This window comes from Anser cygnoides, chromosome 7 (genome assembly GCF_040182565.1).
Source record: "Anser cygnoides isolate HZ-2024a breed goose chromosome 7, Taihu_goose_T2T_genome, whole genome shotgun sequence".
In the NCBI taxonomy this organism is placed as follows: domain Eukaryota; kingdom Metazoa; phylum Chordata; class Aves; order Anseriformes; family Anatidae; genus Anser; species Anser cygnoides.
In genome coordinates, this window is record NC_089879.1 from 8,449,619 (window position 1) to 8,469,740 (window position 20,122).

At 35.4% G+C, this 20,122-nt stretch overlaps 1 protein-coding gene across 13 annotated transcripts in view; it reads right to left on the minus strand.

Moving 5' to 3' along the window:
- ATRNL1 (attractin like 1) overlaps positions 1-20,122 on the minus strand; it is a 495,684-nt gene that overhangs the window by 419,941 nt on the left and 55,621 nt on the right. For all 13 annotated transcript variants that reach the window (XR_010832767.1, XR_010832768.1, XR_010832769.1 and 10 more), the window contains exons 6-8: positions 14,235-14,409; positions 13,350-13,437; positions 459-714 (exon numbers count right to left, since the gene is read on the minus strand). Coding sequence is in view for 9 of the 13 variants with exons in the window: in XM_013174611.3 (XP_013030065.3) it covers positions 459-714; positions 13,350-13,437; positions 14,235-14,409 (519 nt within the window). In the remaining 4 variants the exon portion in view is untranslated. The remainder of the gene's footprint in view (positions 1-458; positions 715-13,349; positions 13,438-14,234; positions 14,410-20,122) is intronic.

The following is a 20,122-nucleotide window of genomic DNA, read 5'->3' on the forward strand; positions in this document are numbered from 1 at the left end:
TAAGGATAAACTGTGTTATTATGTTTTGAAAATACACGTGAATATATTACAGCAACATTAATCTAAGAATCTTCAAATTTAGTTAATTCTTTCAATAACTACTCCATTGTATTCTGTTTTGCCCTTGGGTTTTCACTCCATTCACCCTTTTTTACTCAACTATGTAGTAAAAACATTAAGCATATCGGTAAAAAGAGTAAGTTCCATCAGAACATTAACAACTATTTGGAATTTTTTGTTTCAGCCTTTACCCCCTTTAGAGTACCACAACCATGTACAGAATAACAAATCGCCAAAGCTATTATACTCCAAAGACGTACGAATACTGCTGGCTAACAATAAATCTGATCTACATAGTTAGAAAAAATATGAGATTTTATTCATATTGCCAAATATATATTTTCCTTTGTGAAAAGGGGAAGCGTACTTAAGCTAAAAAATATTTGAAAGTGACTTACTGATGTAGTATTCTTGCACAATGCTTGTATAACCATATATGGCAGAATACCCAAAAATGATAATCATAACCACATCTCTGCTGTCCAGCTCTACTATGTGTGCTGAATGACCTTCCACAGCATACTGTTGGCCATGTACAAGTACTGCAGGACTTCTGATACTCCACGTTTGACTGTGTATGTTGAAAATCCACAGCTCATCAGTGACGTTGCCATTATTTGTTTCAATTTTGCCTCCATACATGTAGATGTCCTCCTGTAAAAATTGGGAGAGAGCAGTTAATGGATTATAGTAAGGTAACATCTGAACTGCATACTTCTGTGCTGCCTAATACTTCATAACTGAACAATCTGATTTAAATCTTCACATTTAGCTGATACTACATTAAACAGCTCAATATCAGACACTAGTCCCAGACAACAATATTTAAGCTAAATCAACAGTGATAAGGAGAATGTTTCACTGAAGAATAAACCCAGCCATGAAAATGACACCAAAATGAATCTCAGCGGGATTACTTCAAGCAGAAAAGCTTTAATTACATGACTCTAATTCATACTGCAGCTATTAAAAAATAAAAAATAAACAAACAGAAGGGTTTATACTGTTTTCTTAAGGAATAGCTCACAGAACTAAAATGTGATTTACCATACACTCAATCTATGGGAATTTAATTTGGCATATACACAAGGGAGAACATTTTATCTTAATAACAACATAAATTAAGTCCTCAGAAACTTCACAATCATTCACAAATGAGCCCAAAGAAAAGGGACCATGTCTGTACAGCACCCCCTTGGGCACATTTGCTAAAAATCATATCCCAATGGGAGAGTTAGTTGAGTACTAAAGGGATGCAAAACAGCATGGTCTTCATGAACCACATATCAAAACAGATGGCATTGCTGTTTGAGATAAATGAGTGATTTACTTAAAAATTGACTTGAAACCGATTCTACTATATCTCTAATTTCATCTAGAGTAGCAAATCAAGGCATATAAGTCACAGAATGAATTTCAGTTTGTTGGCTTCACTGACTGGCTCACTGTTGAAGGACAGTTTATCCCAGGTAGAAAAATACTGCCTCTGGTTCTGAGAATGACGGTTAGTCTTTGCTAGGACATGGCAAGTCCACATGCCGTCTGCATCTAATCTATGTGGTGTTTGGGCAGTTGTCTCTTGCATACTGCAGTATAACAAATGCTCAGGTTTAACTCAAATTCAATCTTACTTGCTTAAGAAAAACAAAAAAAAAATCAAAACTGCAGGCACAGTTAACTACTGGGCCACAGGAAAAAAAAAAAAAACACATAAGAAGCTTGAATGAACCATGGGGAAAATTCAGTCTTATTTTAAAAGGAGCTGAAGGGATCTAAGTAGAAATGTAAACTAAGCGTTACTGTCTTCATACACTTCAAGAAAGATGAACTCAAACTGACAGAAAAGTAAAAAATAAATGATCAGTAGATTAACATTCTATTTAGACTGGTAAAACACAGGCTTGAGGTGGTTAGGATGTTGTCTGTATACCTAGAGGATAGTAAACAACATAGAATCAATCAACAGATGAAAAACTTCCCCACTCCTGAGAGAGATTAGTCAGTTAACAAACAATTAAACTGCCTGACCTGTCTTTAAGAGCACACTTAAAATTTCTGCAAATTTTAACTATTCTTTCATTTGCTGTAGGTAAACATTTCTTGATTTGGAAGTTAAAATTGCTCCTACACAACGATACTCTGCATTAGAGATTAGTCAGGACTTGGCTTTGAACAAAAGACATTTACATCCTCCAGTATGACTTTACCTTAGGATTAGGTACATATATCTGAAATCATTTTTTTCCCTATGAGATAAAACAATATTTCAAAGAACTTGGGTAAAGACCCAGGAAACCTGTGAGGAGGCACTGACTGCACACACATCCAAAAGAATTGTTTTTGTGGGATGTAAACACTGGAGGAATCTACAGATGTCAAAGAAGCAAGACAGACTAAGTTAAAAATTCAGAAAAAAATATTAAATAGAATTTCTGAGATACATGTTTATACGTATATGTATAATTTAAGTTATTTCCAAAGCAAGAGAAGAAAATATTCCTCTTAGATTTTTCTGGGACTTCTTCCATTTCTTCCACTTACTGTTGCTCTTACAAGCTCCTCATGAAAAGATTCCCTAAAAAGCCTAGCGGAAAGGAAGATACAATATGAAAACCTGACAGCAAATTTCTCAAGAATCAAATCAGCTGACATGATCCTAGATTTAAGTTCCTCGAGAAATAAACTGGCAGGTGCTTACAAAAATAAAAGTGAAAAAAATTGAAAATTGTTGTCCAGATCCCAGTATTTCCATTTAATTTTCTTGAATGTACCAGTCACAGGAAGAGCTGAGATCAGAGATTCACCTTTTCCCCTTTAAAATTTATTTCTGAGAATAATCAAAAAACTTTGTCCTGCTATCATTATTTTTACTGTTGACACACAAAATCATAATAAGAGATACTTTTAATAAGTGCGTTGTTACACCTATGCCACTATCAAAAATCTCGATGCTCTAAAAGAACAAATCCCAAAAAACCTGCCAAGACTTTTTTCACAATACCACAGTAACAATGGTTATACCATAATAGTTATTGCTATCATGGGTAAGGAATGAAGACTTGCTTTGAACGCTGTTCTGGCAATACCTGTCTGCTAGGCTATATTTTAGCTCATCCTACTATTTCTTAAGAAGTCTTCTTCTAGATCTTTGTCCTGTAACACAGAGCCTTACTTTCAAAGATGCTCTCAAATATCAGTTACTATTAATTAGAAAGATGGAATAGAGTATGTCAAGAAAAATCTAACACTCAAATTTCATGAAGGAAGGCAACATCCAAAGGAACTGCTCCCCATAAGTCTTATGAATGTATTTGGACAACCACAGTAACCAAAATAGATGGCAAACAAAAGTATTTATATCATTTTAGGCTCCTGACAGCCTCAGTTTTCTTGAATAGCAGGGTGTTTTCTAGAAGAAGTGTGCTACAGCACAACTATTGGTTCAACAGTCTTCTACTGATGAGTTGACCCAATATTCCATGATACATGATGCAGAATCTTTTTTCTTCTTCTTCCCTGGGCCACACACCATTCACCATCCAACTCCCTTTTATTTTTTTCTTTAAACACAGATTAGCTGTAACTGGATAACCAATCCACCAACTTTTTCATCAGAACCAAATACAAATACACATTAAGAGCATTAAAAGTTGCTTTAGATAGATATCTTACTGAGGGTAAGTGATAAGAAGAATTCCTGGTAAAGATGAAAATAAACTCCAGTGGACGATTGTTCTGAAGTGGGAAGTGTAAGAAAAGGTAAGCAAAATCAGGATGCAATTTCTGTTTCCGTGAAGCTTAAGTTTTATCTGTAGACTTCTAAAACATCAACTTCTTGACGTGTTCTGACCCTACACGAATGAGTAACATCAAGGCAGCTGCAAATTTCTAGAGCATGATAGAAACATTAACACACAGAACATAACCACCCCTTTCCTTTCTGAGGCAAAACACTTAGTGTCTCAACATTTGACTCATTTCCTGCTGGGATACTCATCATGAAATACATCAATGGTAAAGAGTGAACCTGCTTCCTAATTGGTTCTTCAGCTGGACAAACTGAACCAACACTAGGTAGAATTTACAGTTCATAACAAGTCACATAAGAAAAATGACTATTTATCAACCTCACTTTTTCTGTGCAAGATTAGGTATCCAGGTAGCAGGGTGCTACAACTGAATTATCCAGAAATAAGATTTATCTCAAAAATACATCTGACATCAGCAATGACCGATGTCCATAATTACAGTATCAAGATACATTTTGTACAGTAGCTTTTACAGTACTTTCCTAATTCCATCGTGTTTATAGAGAAATAACACGTCAACGTTAACTGGGTTTTTGGTCTTTGACACAGGCTTCAAGCTTCAGGCCAACCTGCCCTGCCTTACGTACATGTTTTGAGGAGGTACATGCTCTATTACATTCAGGAATACTGCTTTCCTCCTGTGTCTCTAAGGGACATCTAAAATCACTGTTGAGTGCTGAATAAAAAGCATCATGCATTTAGGTAGGATGAAGGACCAAGAAAGCAACGTGGTAACAGAAGTAACAGATCTGATTGAGCTTGTTTCTTAGTTCTTAAAATTTACAGGCAGGAGGGTGGGGGGTATTATAGGGGATTTGTGGGCTAGTAAAACATGAATAGCATAAGCAAATATTATTCTTAAAATTAACCTAGATAGCTCAGAGCTCATTCATTATACTGCCAAATAGAACTAAGGTAAATCAGCATCTCTAGCATAATCAACTAATTTCTCTCTCTTTTCTTTTTTTTAATACAGACAACAGATTACAGCAGAAAGAAGCAGCTAATTAGGTAGTTGCAAGTGAAATATAACAGTATTTAAAAAAAGATTTCTGAGATTGAGCAAAGACAACAAAAAAAAAAAGGTGACCTGAAGAGCCACACAAACTTCAAAATGATTAGTCAGACAGCTGACAAAGTCCTCCTCACAGTTCTACTTAAATGATTCCAAGTTCAGATAAAAGAACACTCCTGTGAGGAGCAATCTTTATAAATGACACAGCAGATCCTGTACACGAGACTATTCACAGAGTTACAGAGAAAAAGACAAGAAGGTCATGACAACTGCTTTATCGACCACAAAAACAGATTTAACTAAAGCTTTGCTCAGGGCTATTTCTAGGATTACAGAGTTCCTGGAGCTTCTAATAATAATAAAAAAAAAAAAAAAACCTAAAAAACACTTCACAAGTTAGCAATGATCAACTGAACATGAACCAAAAACTACAGAAGAACTACAGAATTAAACATGTTACATGCATATTTATAACGGACAAAAGCAATAGTCAGGTACGCAAGGGTGGACATATTCTGGAAAGTCTAGGAAGATATTACACAAAGGAAACGAAGTGCGAATGGTCCTCAACAGCCTAAAGACAGTAAAAGAAAATAAGGAGTTCCCTTATAAACCAAGTATAAACCTAGGTATGCACTAAAGGCGAAGCTTTCTGACAGGCACAGTACAGATACGGATTTTCAAGAGCGCTAGGACAAAAATGTTGCTCACCTTTGAGCACACCAATGAAGATCACTACATGTTTGTTCATAATAAGATGGCATACTGAGGTGAACAAAAACAAGTAATGGTTTAAAAACAATGCATCCTCATGAAATTAGTGAGGAAAAGTGACAATCTGGACACGTGTTGCAAATGAAAGATGTTAAAAACTGCACTCCACAGCCTGGAGGAGCAAAAGGGCCAAGAGGCAGACTGTCCACGACAGAACACAAAACAGCAGGCAGTAAGCATCAGGAAGACACAAGGTCTCCAACACATTTTTATTTTGGGGTTCTGTCTTAGCAATGTCTTAAATCGCAGAGTGAAGAGTGCAGGGAAGTATTTAGTCTAAATACTAACCTTGGTCATTTCAGATATATTACTTTACACTACTAAATTTACCAAACTTACAGAAACCTCTGTAAGAGGTAAGATGAGCAAGTAGGCAGCTCGCTCATTCATGACATAGGAAGAAACCTACCTACCACAACAGCTGGTTTCTTGGCAACTGTTCACATAAAAGCAAACGGAACAGCCAACACTATCGCTTGTTTGTTTCAAGGGAATAAAAAAAACTTTCCAATAGATTTTACCAGTTTTACAAATCAGATTTTTTTTTCCTGTATGACAAACAATACAAAAATAATCAATTAAATGATCACAAACAATATCCAAACTATTTTTTTTCATTTAAGAATTACAAAAACAAAACAAAACAAAACACACTTTGGAAAGTCAATTACTTTGTGTGACCTAAACAGATGGTATAGGAAAAAATTACAGACTTCTGGTAAACAAATAGCAATCAGCCTAGCAGTCTGAGCTATATAATTTAAAAGGCAAAATTCTTTTACAAGCCTGAAAAAGAATAAAAACTTTCAATGTGCGTTTATCCTCAGGATTATTCTAATGAAGGAAGACAGGTATTTACATGAAAGCACTAATTTCTGTAAATGAATAAAGGCCCCAAATCCAAATATAAATCCTCTGCTTTTAAGAGTATAAATAAATCAATAATAAATTAACTATAACCATGGATACTTGCACACTCAAAGTTTCATAAGAACAAAGAAATGTACAGAATTTCCATAAAATAGGCAAATGAATTATTGTTTTTGATAGAGTTAAAAGGATAAAAAATTGCAAAAATGACCAGCAATCTGGTATATTAACTAAAAATTCTTGCATGAGTCTCCTTGTCAAAACTAGAAGTCTATAGCACCTTAGACATTTGGCACTATTAATATGGAAGTTTTCATAGGCACTTGCATGACACAGTAATATAAATTTTATTTTAGAAAAAAATAATTTTTATTGAACAAAGTAAGCTGTATTTCTCAGGTTTATTAAAATACAGGAACTTGGCTCCTTGACAATAAATATTTACGAGGAGTAGTTCAAATAATAGTACTAAAAGAAACAGATCCTTCTTAAGAAAAAGATGTTGTTGACATCCACGGGGTTCAAATATTGATTATATCTCCCTGTAGTCAACAAGCTTCAATAACTTTTGTCAGGACACATTATCAGGCAACCTGATATTTCACTTCAGTGTTTGCAATCTATTAGAAACTTTTCAGCTTTTTGCATATGAAATTGATTCTCATTTTTAAAATACTTCCACACTGCTGCTGGATCTAGTTAAAGGTATTAATTCAGAGAACGATTCAATTAAGTCCATTAATTTAATGATAATATCAGTTAATTTAATTATATATATATTTATATATCCTATACACCTTAAACTAGTGACATTTTCCTGGACCGCTGCTGTATTCAAAACACAAGACAGTGAAATAAAGCAGCATGTTTTTGGAAAAGGCAAAACTTGAAATATACTTGTTTGTCTGAACATTCCTACATGTACAGAAAACCAGGCCAAAAAAAAAAAAAAGCATGCAAATAAAACTACATGAACCAAGCTCTAAAACTAAGGTATAAGCCAAAATTTTAGTACAGAGAAGTTAGTCTGATCTTTTGTAGAATATTTAGATAAAATATATTGAAAACGATTAAGTAACAGACTGTATAGAAAAGCATTTATTAGACCTCTACTTTAAGATCTACTAGACATAAAAGGCAACCATGCTTAGACTTCAACTTTCAAACCACTTAGAATATAATGTTGAAAAAAGCAATGAAAAATATTGCAGTTTTACATAAAGAAAACAATCTCTTCATAAGTAAGGTCCACTTAATTTCAGAGGAACTCTGAATAGGCTCTTATCTAGACTACATACTAGAAGCATGCAATGGCACATCTTACCCAGTTCTCAAGGACTTCTGAGGTCCGCAAATTGGAATTAGAAAGCAAACTGTGCATAGGATGTAATTGAAAGTCATAAAATAATAAGAGTATGCAACTTGGTGGTACAACTGGCTAATAAGTATTAACAGAAGAGTTAGAAAAAACTCTTACATTCCTAGAGCTGCTGTTTCAAATTATACTACAATAGCCTACACAAGTAGGCATATAAAAGTACAACAATAAACTAATAGACAACAGAGTGTCTCACTCACGTTAAGGCAGAAAAAGTTTCACTCTTGTTTTGCTTAGGCTAATAAAAATACCAGAAAAGTATATATACACTCAACATCAATACCAATTAATTTAGAAAAGGAATCAAAACAATTACCCTTTTTTAATAAAGCTTTAAAATTAGAAGTAACATTCATAGACCTCAACTGAGTCAAATTAAGTTTGTCTACATATAAAATGGCTCATACACTGGGAAACATCTTTACAATTACTACTACATCAGCCTGCCTGTTTGCTTCATTCCTATTTCCAGTCTCAAAGGAATCTAATTTCAATGCCCAGTCATCCTTCCACTGCCACAGGACTACTAGCAACAGTTTAATTATGAGGTCAAATTCTGTGATGTGGCCAGAAGTTCACAGCACTGACCATATACCCACTCTTTATGCAACTCCCGTTGTACTTTATTCCAGGGATCTAGCATTTTTCAATTTACCACCTAACATCCTATCTAGTCGCAGTTTGGAAGAGCTGTATGTACCTACTTAAAAACCTCACAAGCCGTTTGCTCCAGTCTCTCCATAATCGTTTTTCTTTTATGATTTATTTCAAAGTACGTTGACATTTTTCAAGTATCAAGATGCCTGGAACTATATATGATCTTTGAGATATGGGAGAACCAATCGCTAACAGAGATAGGTAACGCCTTTCCAATAACCAGTCTGAAGGGGCACTGAAGGCAACACTAACAGTTTAGCTGGTCTAAAAGCAAGAACACTTTTATACTCTCTCCACTATAAATGCATAAAAAGTCTTAGTCACTTGTTATAACTATACATCAGTGGGAGTCTTCTGATCTCTTTTCTTCAGAGTAAAGAAGTACAGTACTTCAATTTTAACTAAAGAAGCTTTCTGAGGGAAATGGGCACAGTAACTTATTTCATTCTCCACAGAGTCAATTATATAGCTTCAATTTACCTTGCACCACAATCAGGCAATACTAGCTCTGTGCTCTCACTCTGGTCTAGCACAAGGCTTTGAAATCTCAGGAGCTCAAGTCAAAAACTTAATCTAATTTCTTTGTGGATATTTTTTTTTCCCTCTCATCTAAACAGAAATGTTACACAATGACTAGTACACAGCTCAAAACACAGCTCAAAACTGCCATCTCTAGGTATTATATAATGTCCAACTGCTCTTCACGCTAAATTATTCTTCTGCTTTTCAAGAGACTGAATATGTGAAAGGAAAAATAAAAAAAATTACCTCAACAAGTTAATTTAAGAACTTACTGTAAAAAGGATGTGCATTTTCACTTCAAATTTCTTCAACTTATATGATCAGCTCCTTCGGCCCATGCAGCTTTTGATATTTGATATAAGTGCTAGCAGAACCAATGTATTAGTAGCTAATTATTTGACACTAGTGGTGTTTGTGTTCGTTATTAGTGGATTTTAATTACTAATGAACATGTGCCTTTGACAACAACAATGCTTCTTAACTACACACTTGTTTGGTACTTCATTACTATTAACGAGTAGCATTTCCTCACTGAAAGGAAGATCTCTGAATCACAAGGCTATTTACATGGACAGACAGCAATAGTAAAAGGGGTAACAGCTTTAAAATGAAACTGGGGAGACTTAGATTAGATGTTAGGCAGAAATTCTCTTCTCAGAGGGTGGCAAGGCACTGGAACAGGCTGTCCAGAAATACTGCAGATGCCCCATCCTTGGAAGTGTTCAAGGCCAGGCTAGATAGGGCTTTGAGCAACCTGGTCGGGTGGGAGGTGTCCCTGCCCATTGCAGGGAGACGGGAACTGGATGGTCTTTATGGTCTGTTCCAACCCAACTCATTCTATGATATTTGCCGGTTATCCTTCAGTCTGGAACATCTCAAGAAAATATTAGCATTGTCAAATAAGAAAAGGCTAAATGATATTTTAAGCCTTCATTCTGAACTGCTAAATGATACATTACTTGAACATTTCCCAACTAAAATGGAAGAATTCCACAAGAACAGTTATAACCAAAGATAGCAGTCAGAATTAACCTTTCAGAGAACAGATAATACATTAGTAATGAATCATAGAACTGCAGAGAAAAGTAATTTTTGAGTCAATGTTGGGGCACACATAGAAGAATCTAGTCATATTACTGCTGTAAAACAGCTTTACGATACTAACCATGGTATGTACAGATTCAACATCTCTGGAAGAGCAACACAAGTCAGCAGAGGGTGCAAAAAAAAAGAAACCCACACCTGCAATTCTCTTTAACTTCTAAAGGAACGCTATATAAAAGGAAGACTGTTCATAAAAAGAAACTGAAAGGATAAAATATTTAATGACAATATGATGACATTTTAAGGGCAGCTGCACAGATCCCATGAATGCTTTTTATTTAATTTTAAAATAAAATTAAAAAATGTATATGCACAGTTTCCCACTAGAAACACCAAAATAAATCAAGCTTACAAGAGGATAAAGGAGAACTGTTAGAAGTCAGAAAAAGTACTTCAAAATCTGCTTCAAATCCAGGAGATTAAAATGTGGAGACATATAAGGCAAGCCAAGAAACAGCTTGATGAGTTGCCTGCAAAATTATATATAAAGTACTACCATACCGTTTTTCAAATGCATTAGAAGTACAGCCAACTAGATGATTTGTGGTGCCAACAGACAGTACAGAGTATTCTGAGAAGATACAGCCTTAGCAATAAAATTAATTTTTGTATTTGAAGTCTTCACAGTAGACTTTACAGGTACTTCCATAGCAGAAATTGCAAAATAACAAAAATAACAAAAGCTCATACTAAAGGATAAAAAAGACAAAACAATCAGCAACAGGTCATCAGGATTCAGGATTCTGAAGGAATTTAAGAATGAAACAGCTGACCACTGTCTCATGTGTGTAATTCCCTCCTTAAACATGTGTCAATACCAAGAGACTTAGGAACAGCAGACAGAAAGGACAGAATTAGTGAACACATGAAGAAGTAAGATAGATTGAAGAAATTTCAAACAGCTTTTGAAAACAGAAGTTACATCCTACAAATGACTGAATTTTCCTGAAGGGGAAAAAAAAAAAAAAGGTCTGGTCTGGTTGATACAGTTGGAATTTGTAAAAGATGCTTGATATTGTTCCTTATGCCTTAAAGAAACCAAGCTGCTCTTGGAAAGGAAAAACAGATAACTCAAGGGTAAATAACTCAATGAAGCTTGGGAAAAATGATCACTTTTTACAGTGAGGACAGGTCATCAGTGGTGTACCACAGAGAACAACTGTTTGTTCAGTCTGGCATAAGAACAAGAAAGCAAAGCGAAGGCAAAGAAATGCAGAAAAATCTCATAATACTGAACATGCAATACAAGGACAAATAGACGGACATACAAAAGTTCACGTAGATAATCATCAAGAGCTGCATAAAAAAACAATTTTAAGTCTGTACACATAGTGGTAAGGTTTTAGTTGACTGGAATGAGATCATGATATTGTAATTGATAGTTCTGTGAAAATACCAGTATAAATCCAATAGCTGATTTTCAAAATGCTAAAATATTGTTAAGAATTATGAAGGAAAAAAGTAAGACTGCTAAGTCTATGACATCATCAAACTCTGAGGTACCACAAAGACTGTGATTCCCCATATCTCAGAAAGGATGTAACAGAACTAGAAAAAAAGATAGATAGCAATGACGTCATTGTCTCTAACATATGGAATAGCTTCCCTCTAGATTGTTAAAGAGGCAAGAAACTTTCAGCATGAAAAAGAAAGGAGATGTATATGTCAGTATATGTCAGACTTACAGAAAATCATGAATGGTACCCAGAACACAAATATGAAACAGCATAAAGAACTTAAAAATATCAAAATTAAATGAGCAAGTAGCAGTATCCCAAAAGGTGGTATTTCTCCATTTCTCCACACAACACCCCAGAATTCTTACGCACAGAATGATATCAATGATAAAAAAAAAAAAAAAAAAGGAAAAAGGCCTGAAAGTGTGAAAAAAAATGACAAAGTTCTAGTCTTTTCATAGAAATGATACTCTTAGTATATGTAACACTAATCACAGAAAATCCTATTTGCAGACTAGGAAAACGTTCTGAAGAAGCTTCTATATGTTCTTGCCATTTTTCCTGACATTCTTCTCCAGGCATTCACTGCTATCCGTTATTTGAACATGTTACCAGGTCAGATGAACGTTCTGGTCTGGCTTAGTACACTATTTTTTTTGTTCTTCCCTACTGAAGTAGTCTGAGGCAAATAACTGAAAGTTTGGGATTAAAGAAATCTGTATTTCTCCACCACGTTTAACATGTTTGCCATTGTCTGTACAAGGCTAAATTATGCACTACTTTCACTGGTCCTTAATATTTTGCATCCTTGGTCCTTTTATTTTTGGTCCCTTATATTTTTGATATATTAATAACACTAGCCAAAAATGAATTGATTAACAAAACACCTGTTTTTTTTTTAATGTTCAGTCTTGTCTATATTCTATCAATAAAAATAATTTATTTACTAAGTGAAATAAGCCTTTAAAAGTTGTTTTAATAAAGCAGCATACAGACTGTAAGATATTAGTAGAAGCAAAACTACTGGCAGTCCACGTTTATTTGAATTTACAGTAAAATGATACTTACAACTAAAGTTTATTTGTGGTTGGGTTTTGCTTGTTTGTTTGGTTTTGGTGGCTTTTGTTTGTTTTAAATACTGCTCTGGTTCTGTACTAAGTGTAATAAAACAAAAATGTATTTCTTGGTGTCACAGCCCTTATGGCACTAACAGGGCCACATGGCCCTGAATAGCATCACCTGGGGCTCAGCCAAGGACCCACTGTCCCTGACTGCTTGACTGGATGGACCTGAACCTGGTCTTGTCTCCTGCATGGTCCCCTCAGACACAGGTTTCCAGACCTGTCTCTGGCCATGACTCCTGTTGCTCTCAAGTAGACTCCCTGAATGGTCTCTGGACCTGGGTCATCACTTGCCATCCCAGAGGCTGTCAAAGGACCCTGCCACTAGCACCCAGCCCTGTGTGCTGGGTTCCTGTGGGATGGTGCCCACTCAGCCTTGGCTCCCAGCTTGCTCTCCCTTACACCACAACAAATGCAATTAAAAAAAAAAAAAAGCTATAGATTTAAGTACTAAAGACGATGCTAATACGAAGTGTTTAAGGACTAAACATTGAATTATCCTCAAAAATCCACAAATCATTTTAAGATTGCTAACACCACACACAAAGAAATTAATTAAATTGAAGGCTAAAGAGTCCAAACCTGATACAAAGCAAGAGTGTGTCCATATCTCTGGAGGGGCCCTTTGGATACAGGTACTACGTTCCATATACTGCTTTCCAAATTGTAGCTAGAAGAGAAATAAAAAAGTAAATGTTTTCTACCTGCATATAGGGCCTTTTGTATGTTTGAACTAAATTTCTATTTGAACTAAACTTCTGTTTGGCAAAGTGTGCACACTTGATCTGTCACTGTTTATCTGATGTGGTAATCTGTTATAGCAGCAGTAACAAAGTCGTTTTTAATTATTATACTAATGTACTAACTCACAATAACATACTAAACGTTCGCTGAGGAAAATCATGAACATCTCTTTCAGAGACCTATCAACAGTTTCAGAAAATGGGACCATAATAAAAAATCACTTGACTTACAAGTTATGAAACTAGGTTACTAAGCTCAATTATCAGCAACACACACACACACTAAACTGCCTACGCCACAACCTTTTGCATTACTTCGAAGACTTGGTAGTGAGCAACCTCTCACATCTATGGTTGATTTTAATTTCCATTAACTTCTAATTAACTATTAAAGCACAATGCAATGGAGGAGAGGTTAAAAAAAAAAGCAGGCAGAAAAGGAAAAAAGACCAAAAGATAATGGGATTTCTTTTGGATAATTACAAAAGTTGAAAAAGAAAACAGAAGATAGACAAAAACAGGAGAAATAGACATGTTAATAAACAAGTTATTTATAACATGTTAATTATAAGAAAACTGTAAGCAGAAAATAAGAGTTAATAAATAATCTTTAAAAAAAAAGCATAAACCTTTCAAATTAAGTAGCAGGATAGATGTAGCTGTGTTGATATTTGTTTTCCCTAAGACATATCAGAGGGGATATCATAAAGGAGAAATCACTTACTTCAACACCATTTGGAATGAACTGTAGTTAAAAGTGTATCCACCAATCACCCACATAAATTTTCCATGTAGAACTGCCTTATGGGAAGCCCGGCCCACAGAAGGGCTGAATGGCTTTACATTTGGTAAAATCCAGTAAGACTCCGTGGACGGGACATTCAAAGAACAATCTGGACCTGTTTTGTAAACAAATGTGCAATTTGTACAATCTGTTAGACAGAGATGTTAAAGCCAATAAAGCAGAAATGGGGAAGGCTTAATTACAGATGTCAGGATTGCTCATTCTGATAAAATACAGTATACACTTTTATGTTTAACAGATGCTCAATGAAAAATTGGCAACAAGAGACATCAGTCAAATTGGAAGTGCTAGATTAGCTTAAATAATGATACATTTCGGCATTCTTCTCAGAAAACATACTGTATGAGTCACAAATTGAAAGAAAGGCATAACATGTTTTTAGATGCAACGTAGGTCTAAAAGGTGTAGCACAGTATAAACAATATGCTACCTCCAGAGAAAAACTGTACTGCATTTTAACTAACCAAAATAAGTTTATATTGAAGCAAATAGCATTACAGTAGATTACATTACAATATCTGTTATACTATACAAAGTTTCAGGAATACAAATTTGGCCTTTGCCAATGCCATTTCGCATTGCCTTTCAAGAGGACACTACACACTAAATTGATTTATAGACAGACTGATTTGAGTATTTAAATTTTATAAAACCCTAATAATCAATCTATAAAGCTACAAAAGCCTATAACCATATATTATTTTGGAATATATTTTAGCCAATTATTTTTGCTAAATGAAGAAAAATCATCAAAATGTGTCATTTTTAAAGTTTAATTATTTTAAAAATCATATATACAGCAAATATTTTCCATTTGTTGTCTAATAAGCTGTGATCTCTTGGCCATTGGTTTATACTGTAGACACTTGTTATTTAAAACCTCAATATATTTACAACTCTGCTAAAAAAAAAAAAGAACAGCATGTGAACTATTTGCCTCGTCAGTGACTCTACAGCTTTACTGCCTGGCTTTATTTCTAGCTGGGAAAACACTGAATTTTTAGGACACCAATGTGTTCTACCTTGAGCATTATCAATCACGGAACTGAAATTTTTATCATCAGTGATGGCAGACATATTGTATGACAGCTAACTGACTTCAGTAATTTGACGCTGATACTGTAAGCAATGTTATGTCCCTCTCGGCCTGCCTAGCTGGAATAAATCTTTCACTTCACATTACTAAAAATCAAAGCAGTTGAAGTCACATTGGGCATAACCTTCTTAAAGAACTCTGTGGCAGCATGCTAAAAAATAAGCAAGCAAATAAACAACAACGAAGAAACAAATGAAAACCTAGTTTTGATCCTAAGAAACATAAATAGTCAAAACTGAAGGATGTATGGAGGTGTACAGAGTTAAAGCAACAATGTATGAACTGTTTCTTGAGAGAAAAAAACTACAGGAATAACAGAAGCCAAAAAAGTCACCAATGTTAAATGAAGGAGATGTAAAAACCAGGAACAAAAGAACTGCAAGGGAGAGAAATTAAGAAGCTAAAAGGAACAACAGAGAATTAGATTCTTACTGGGGACATACAGGTAGCAGAGGACACCACCTGCTCAGAAAAACCTGGATACACGTAAAAGGAAGCTGGCACGGCTAAACGGCAGCGTACAGCAGGTTACCAGGACAATATTCAAAAAGATTAAACCATGATCATATGTCCTGGTTTCAGTTAGGACAGAGTTAATTTTCCTCCTAGTAGCTGGTAGGGTGCTATGTTTTGGATTAGGATGAGAAGAGCGCTGATAACATGCTGATGTTTTAATTGTTGCAGAGCAGTGCTTATACCAAGCCGAGGACTTTTCAGCTTCTCGCTCTGTCCTGCCAGCGAGCAGGCTGGGGGTGCAGCAGGAGCTGGGAGGGGACAGACCCAGGACAGCTGACCCAAACTGGCCAAAGGGGTATTCCATACCATCTGACGTCATGCTAAACAATATATAGGGGTGGCTGGCCGGGGTGGGGGGCCGGCTGCTTGGGGATAGGCTGGGCATCGGTCAGCGGGTGGTGAGCAATTGCATTGTGCATCACTTGTTTCATACACATTATTATTAGTTATACTATTATCATTATTATTATTATTATTATTTTCCTGTCTTAATAAACTGTCTTTATCTCAACTCACAGGCTTTACTTTCCCATTTCTCTCTCCCATCCCAGAGAGGGAGGGGGGAGGGTGAGCGAACGGCTGTGTGGTGTTTAGCTGCCAGCCGGGTTAAACCACAACACAAATGAACAAAAAGAAAGGATAACAAAATATAGCATATTGACTGTAAAAACTACAGTTAGGTAGGTTTGGTTTTATTCAGAGTTGTGTTTGCTTTGGGTTTTTTGTTCGTTTCTTTTAAGGACCTAGCTAAAATAACATCCCTGACACATGAGAGAGCAGCACGTGACTTTTTTTTGTTTTTTAAAGGTACCAGGGAGGATCTGGAAAATTACAGGCCTACTGCGCTCATGTCCCTACCATACAAATCAACATAAGCTAAAAGAATGGTCAGAAGTAGTCAATAGACAGATAATTGTAAACTACATGTAAAAATCAGTACAGCTTTTGCAAAGAGAAGGCCTGTCTTTCTAACCTGTTAAAAGTTTTTTGAAGATACCAAGATGGAGTGATCCATTTGATACACTGACATGGATTTTCACAAGGCTTTTAACAAAATTCCTCAAATAATTCTAAGGAAATTTGACTGTTTGTAGAAAGAGAATGAAGGTCTTTGCATGGCTAAATAACTGGCTGTAAGCTAAAACTAGAATACCGGAGTAAAGGAACACATCTAAAGAGACAGAGGTCACCAGTGGAGTTCCACGAGGATTTCTGCTTGTACCTCTGCTACACAATGTACACATTAATGATCTCAAAAGTAAAGTAGTGAAGAAAGCTTGCTGCTGATGATGATTTATGAAGGGTAGAAAACATACAAACAGCCTTTGATGAACCACAGAAGTAGTTCTTACGTGACTGAGCAAAACAATTAGACATGAAATTCAATATAGATTGGATATATTTGATATCGATAAAACTATGTAAGCTATGTTCTAGCTCAACTAAACAGATGAGAGCCTCAGCTAACCATCACTATTCAGTAGCAAAGTTGCAGGTTAAGAAACTGCCACAATAATGAAAATACCACAATACTCAGCAATGGTCAATAAAACAAATCATAGGGTAGGAAGAGAGGACACCGTTACCCCGATGTACAAATCAGTGGTTCACCCACACTTAGAAATCTGTGAGCCCTTCTCAACAATAAAAGATATATTAGAGCTGGAGACTGTTTTTACAGTAAAGAACTATGCTATTTAAAGGAATCAAATTGCTTCTGTAATTGGAACAACCAATTTGGCTGGTTCTTTCTGTCTGGAAAAAAAATATAATGGAAGCAAATGCTAAAGGTCTATAAAAAAGTGACAGAGGGTGGATGTGAATAATTTAGAGTCCCTTCAAATGTAAGGAGAGAGGATCCATCAAATGCAGCATGAAGAAGCAACATTCAAAACAAACAGGAGGAGGTAGTTCTTCATGCAAAAATCATCAGACCTTCTTGCCAAGGAACTCTGACAAAGAATGCTCTGAATGCAAAGGTTTACACAGAGTCAAGGAAAAGCTGGACAAACGTTTAGAAGAGAACCAGTGAAGTTTACTAAAACTAAATAAGCACATGACATCAAGTCCATAATTTTAAAACATTATCCTTATTGAAAAAAAAGATCAAGTTTTTCCAGTGTATATTATCATTTTGGGGCAACTTGTTACAATTACTCCTTATACACAACAACCAGGTAGATCAGCTGTACCTAATCATTTGTCAACTTTTCCTGGTACTTTATAGAAAAATGATGTTGACTTGTATCCAGATTATCTTTTGTTGCTTAAATGATGGAGACCCTCGATTCCCATTGCTCATTATACCTTCTGCCCAGGAAAGATTAATGGTATTTGAATGAGGTCTAATGAAGGTAGGAATAATTCAGTATATTATTCCTTAAACATTAATATAGATACTGTAGTAAAATTGTAACCTCAGCAATATTCTGATTTGGTAAATCACACCAGGAAACACTTCATTTGAATCTAAAAGTGCTCAAAAATAAACAGCTGATTAATTATTCTTTGATCAGGGAACAGTTTATAATTATGAAATCTGTGCCGCCAGTAAAATGAAAAGATATTTATGTTTTCAACAAAAGATAACATTCTTGCACAGAAATGTAGTGGTCAACAGTGTCCCCTAGTGGCAAACCACAAATGAAACACAAACTACTTGCCTGCCAATTGATTTAAGATTTTCTTTTCTGGAGACAAAGCAGCACAGAAATTCACATAGGAAATCCAAAATATTATTCCTGCCTACACTATGCCGAGATAAAAATGACTGTATTAAAATGAGGACAAACAAAAACTTTTTATACAATACTAACAATGCAAAAATCTTAATACTGATAACCAGATCAGTGATTCAGAGACTATCATAGATAACTTGCTTGCAACCTCAGTACTTCGTTGTTGGTAGGTCTACAACGAATGACAGGAAGAGTGAGATGGAGAGGAGAAACACCACATTCCCAGGTCTGGCATAGAAGAGGGACACATTCTGAGGACATGTACCTGAACTCAGGAGCTTGAAAACATTAAATCCTCCACTGTTTTCTTCAAAGAATATAATACCCTGTGCATGACGCACGTGATTATCAAAGTGACATAAGTTGGCATTGCCACCAGAAAAGCCACCCTTGGCCTCCTTACTCCCTATCTCACATCACCGCTGGCACCAATTTTCACGTGGCTGCACTGAATCAGGTGAGGGAACACATCCAGGTTGAAACAAGCTTTGCTTTTCGACCAGATGAACCTTTAATCTGGGTGCATTCCCTTACCTGTTTCACTTTGCACGCATACACGTGGTTGTACCAACACAAGTAAGACTGACCAGCCAGGACTGCCTCTTCAGTAGAGCTGTAAAACATTCATACATACTGAAATAACTCCATCAATCTGTATAAAAATGGAATATATAGTTGAGGAGGGGAGAAAAAAAAAGCAATAGAATAATACTGACTTCTATTGAAACATCATTTAAAGAAAAAATGCTTTTGTGTGGCTAGTGCCTTACAAAGGCAAGGTAAACTGTAGGATTTTGGAATATAATTTACAGATCTTCATACTTCAATATATATACCATGAAACATCACCATTATTTCAGCACAAATAATTTTCACTTCAGGAACATCACATCCACTAAATATACGTCTTTTGTCGAACAGGCAGCACTACAGCTGCAGAATACAGATAAAAAACGCTTTACTATTTTCTATGCAAATACTATTTTTCTCCATTTATTTAAAATTGGATTTCTTTCTTGACCACTCAATCCAAAGGAAAAAAAAAAAAAGGTTTAAACAAGAAACAACTTTATAAAACTGAATTGGAAGTCAATTACGTTATCCTCAAAAGGTAGAAAAAAATTCTATAGGTTTAAAAAAAAAAAGAGATTTACCCACACAACACAAGAGAAGGAATTTAATTTCTATTTATTGAGGAGTTTCATGAACTGCCAAAGTAACAATCTGTTCCAGTAGTTCGAGTCATAAGATCAATTTCCACCTAATGAGAAAACATCATCTATTGTCTTCAACGTTAATCTTCTCCTTCGGGATCACAGGAAAAAAAAAAAGTATTGATCTCTTGAATATAAATGTTATGGTCCTTCTTTCGTACAATCTAATCAAAGCATTCAAATCAAGTATTTATTATTCTGTTATTTATTCTGTATTTGATGTATGAGCATTTGAGTTGAGAA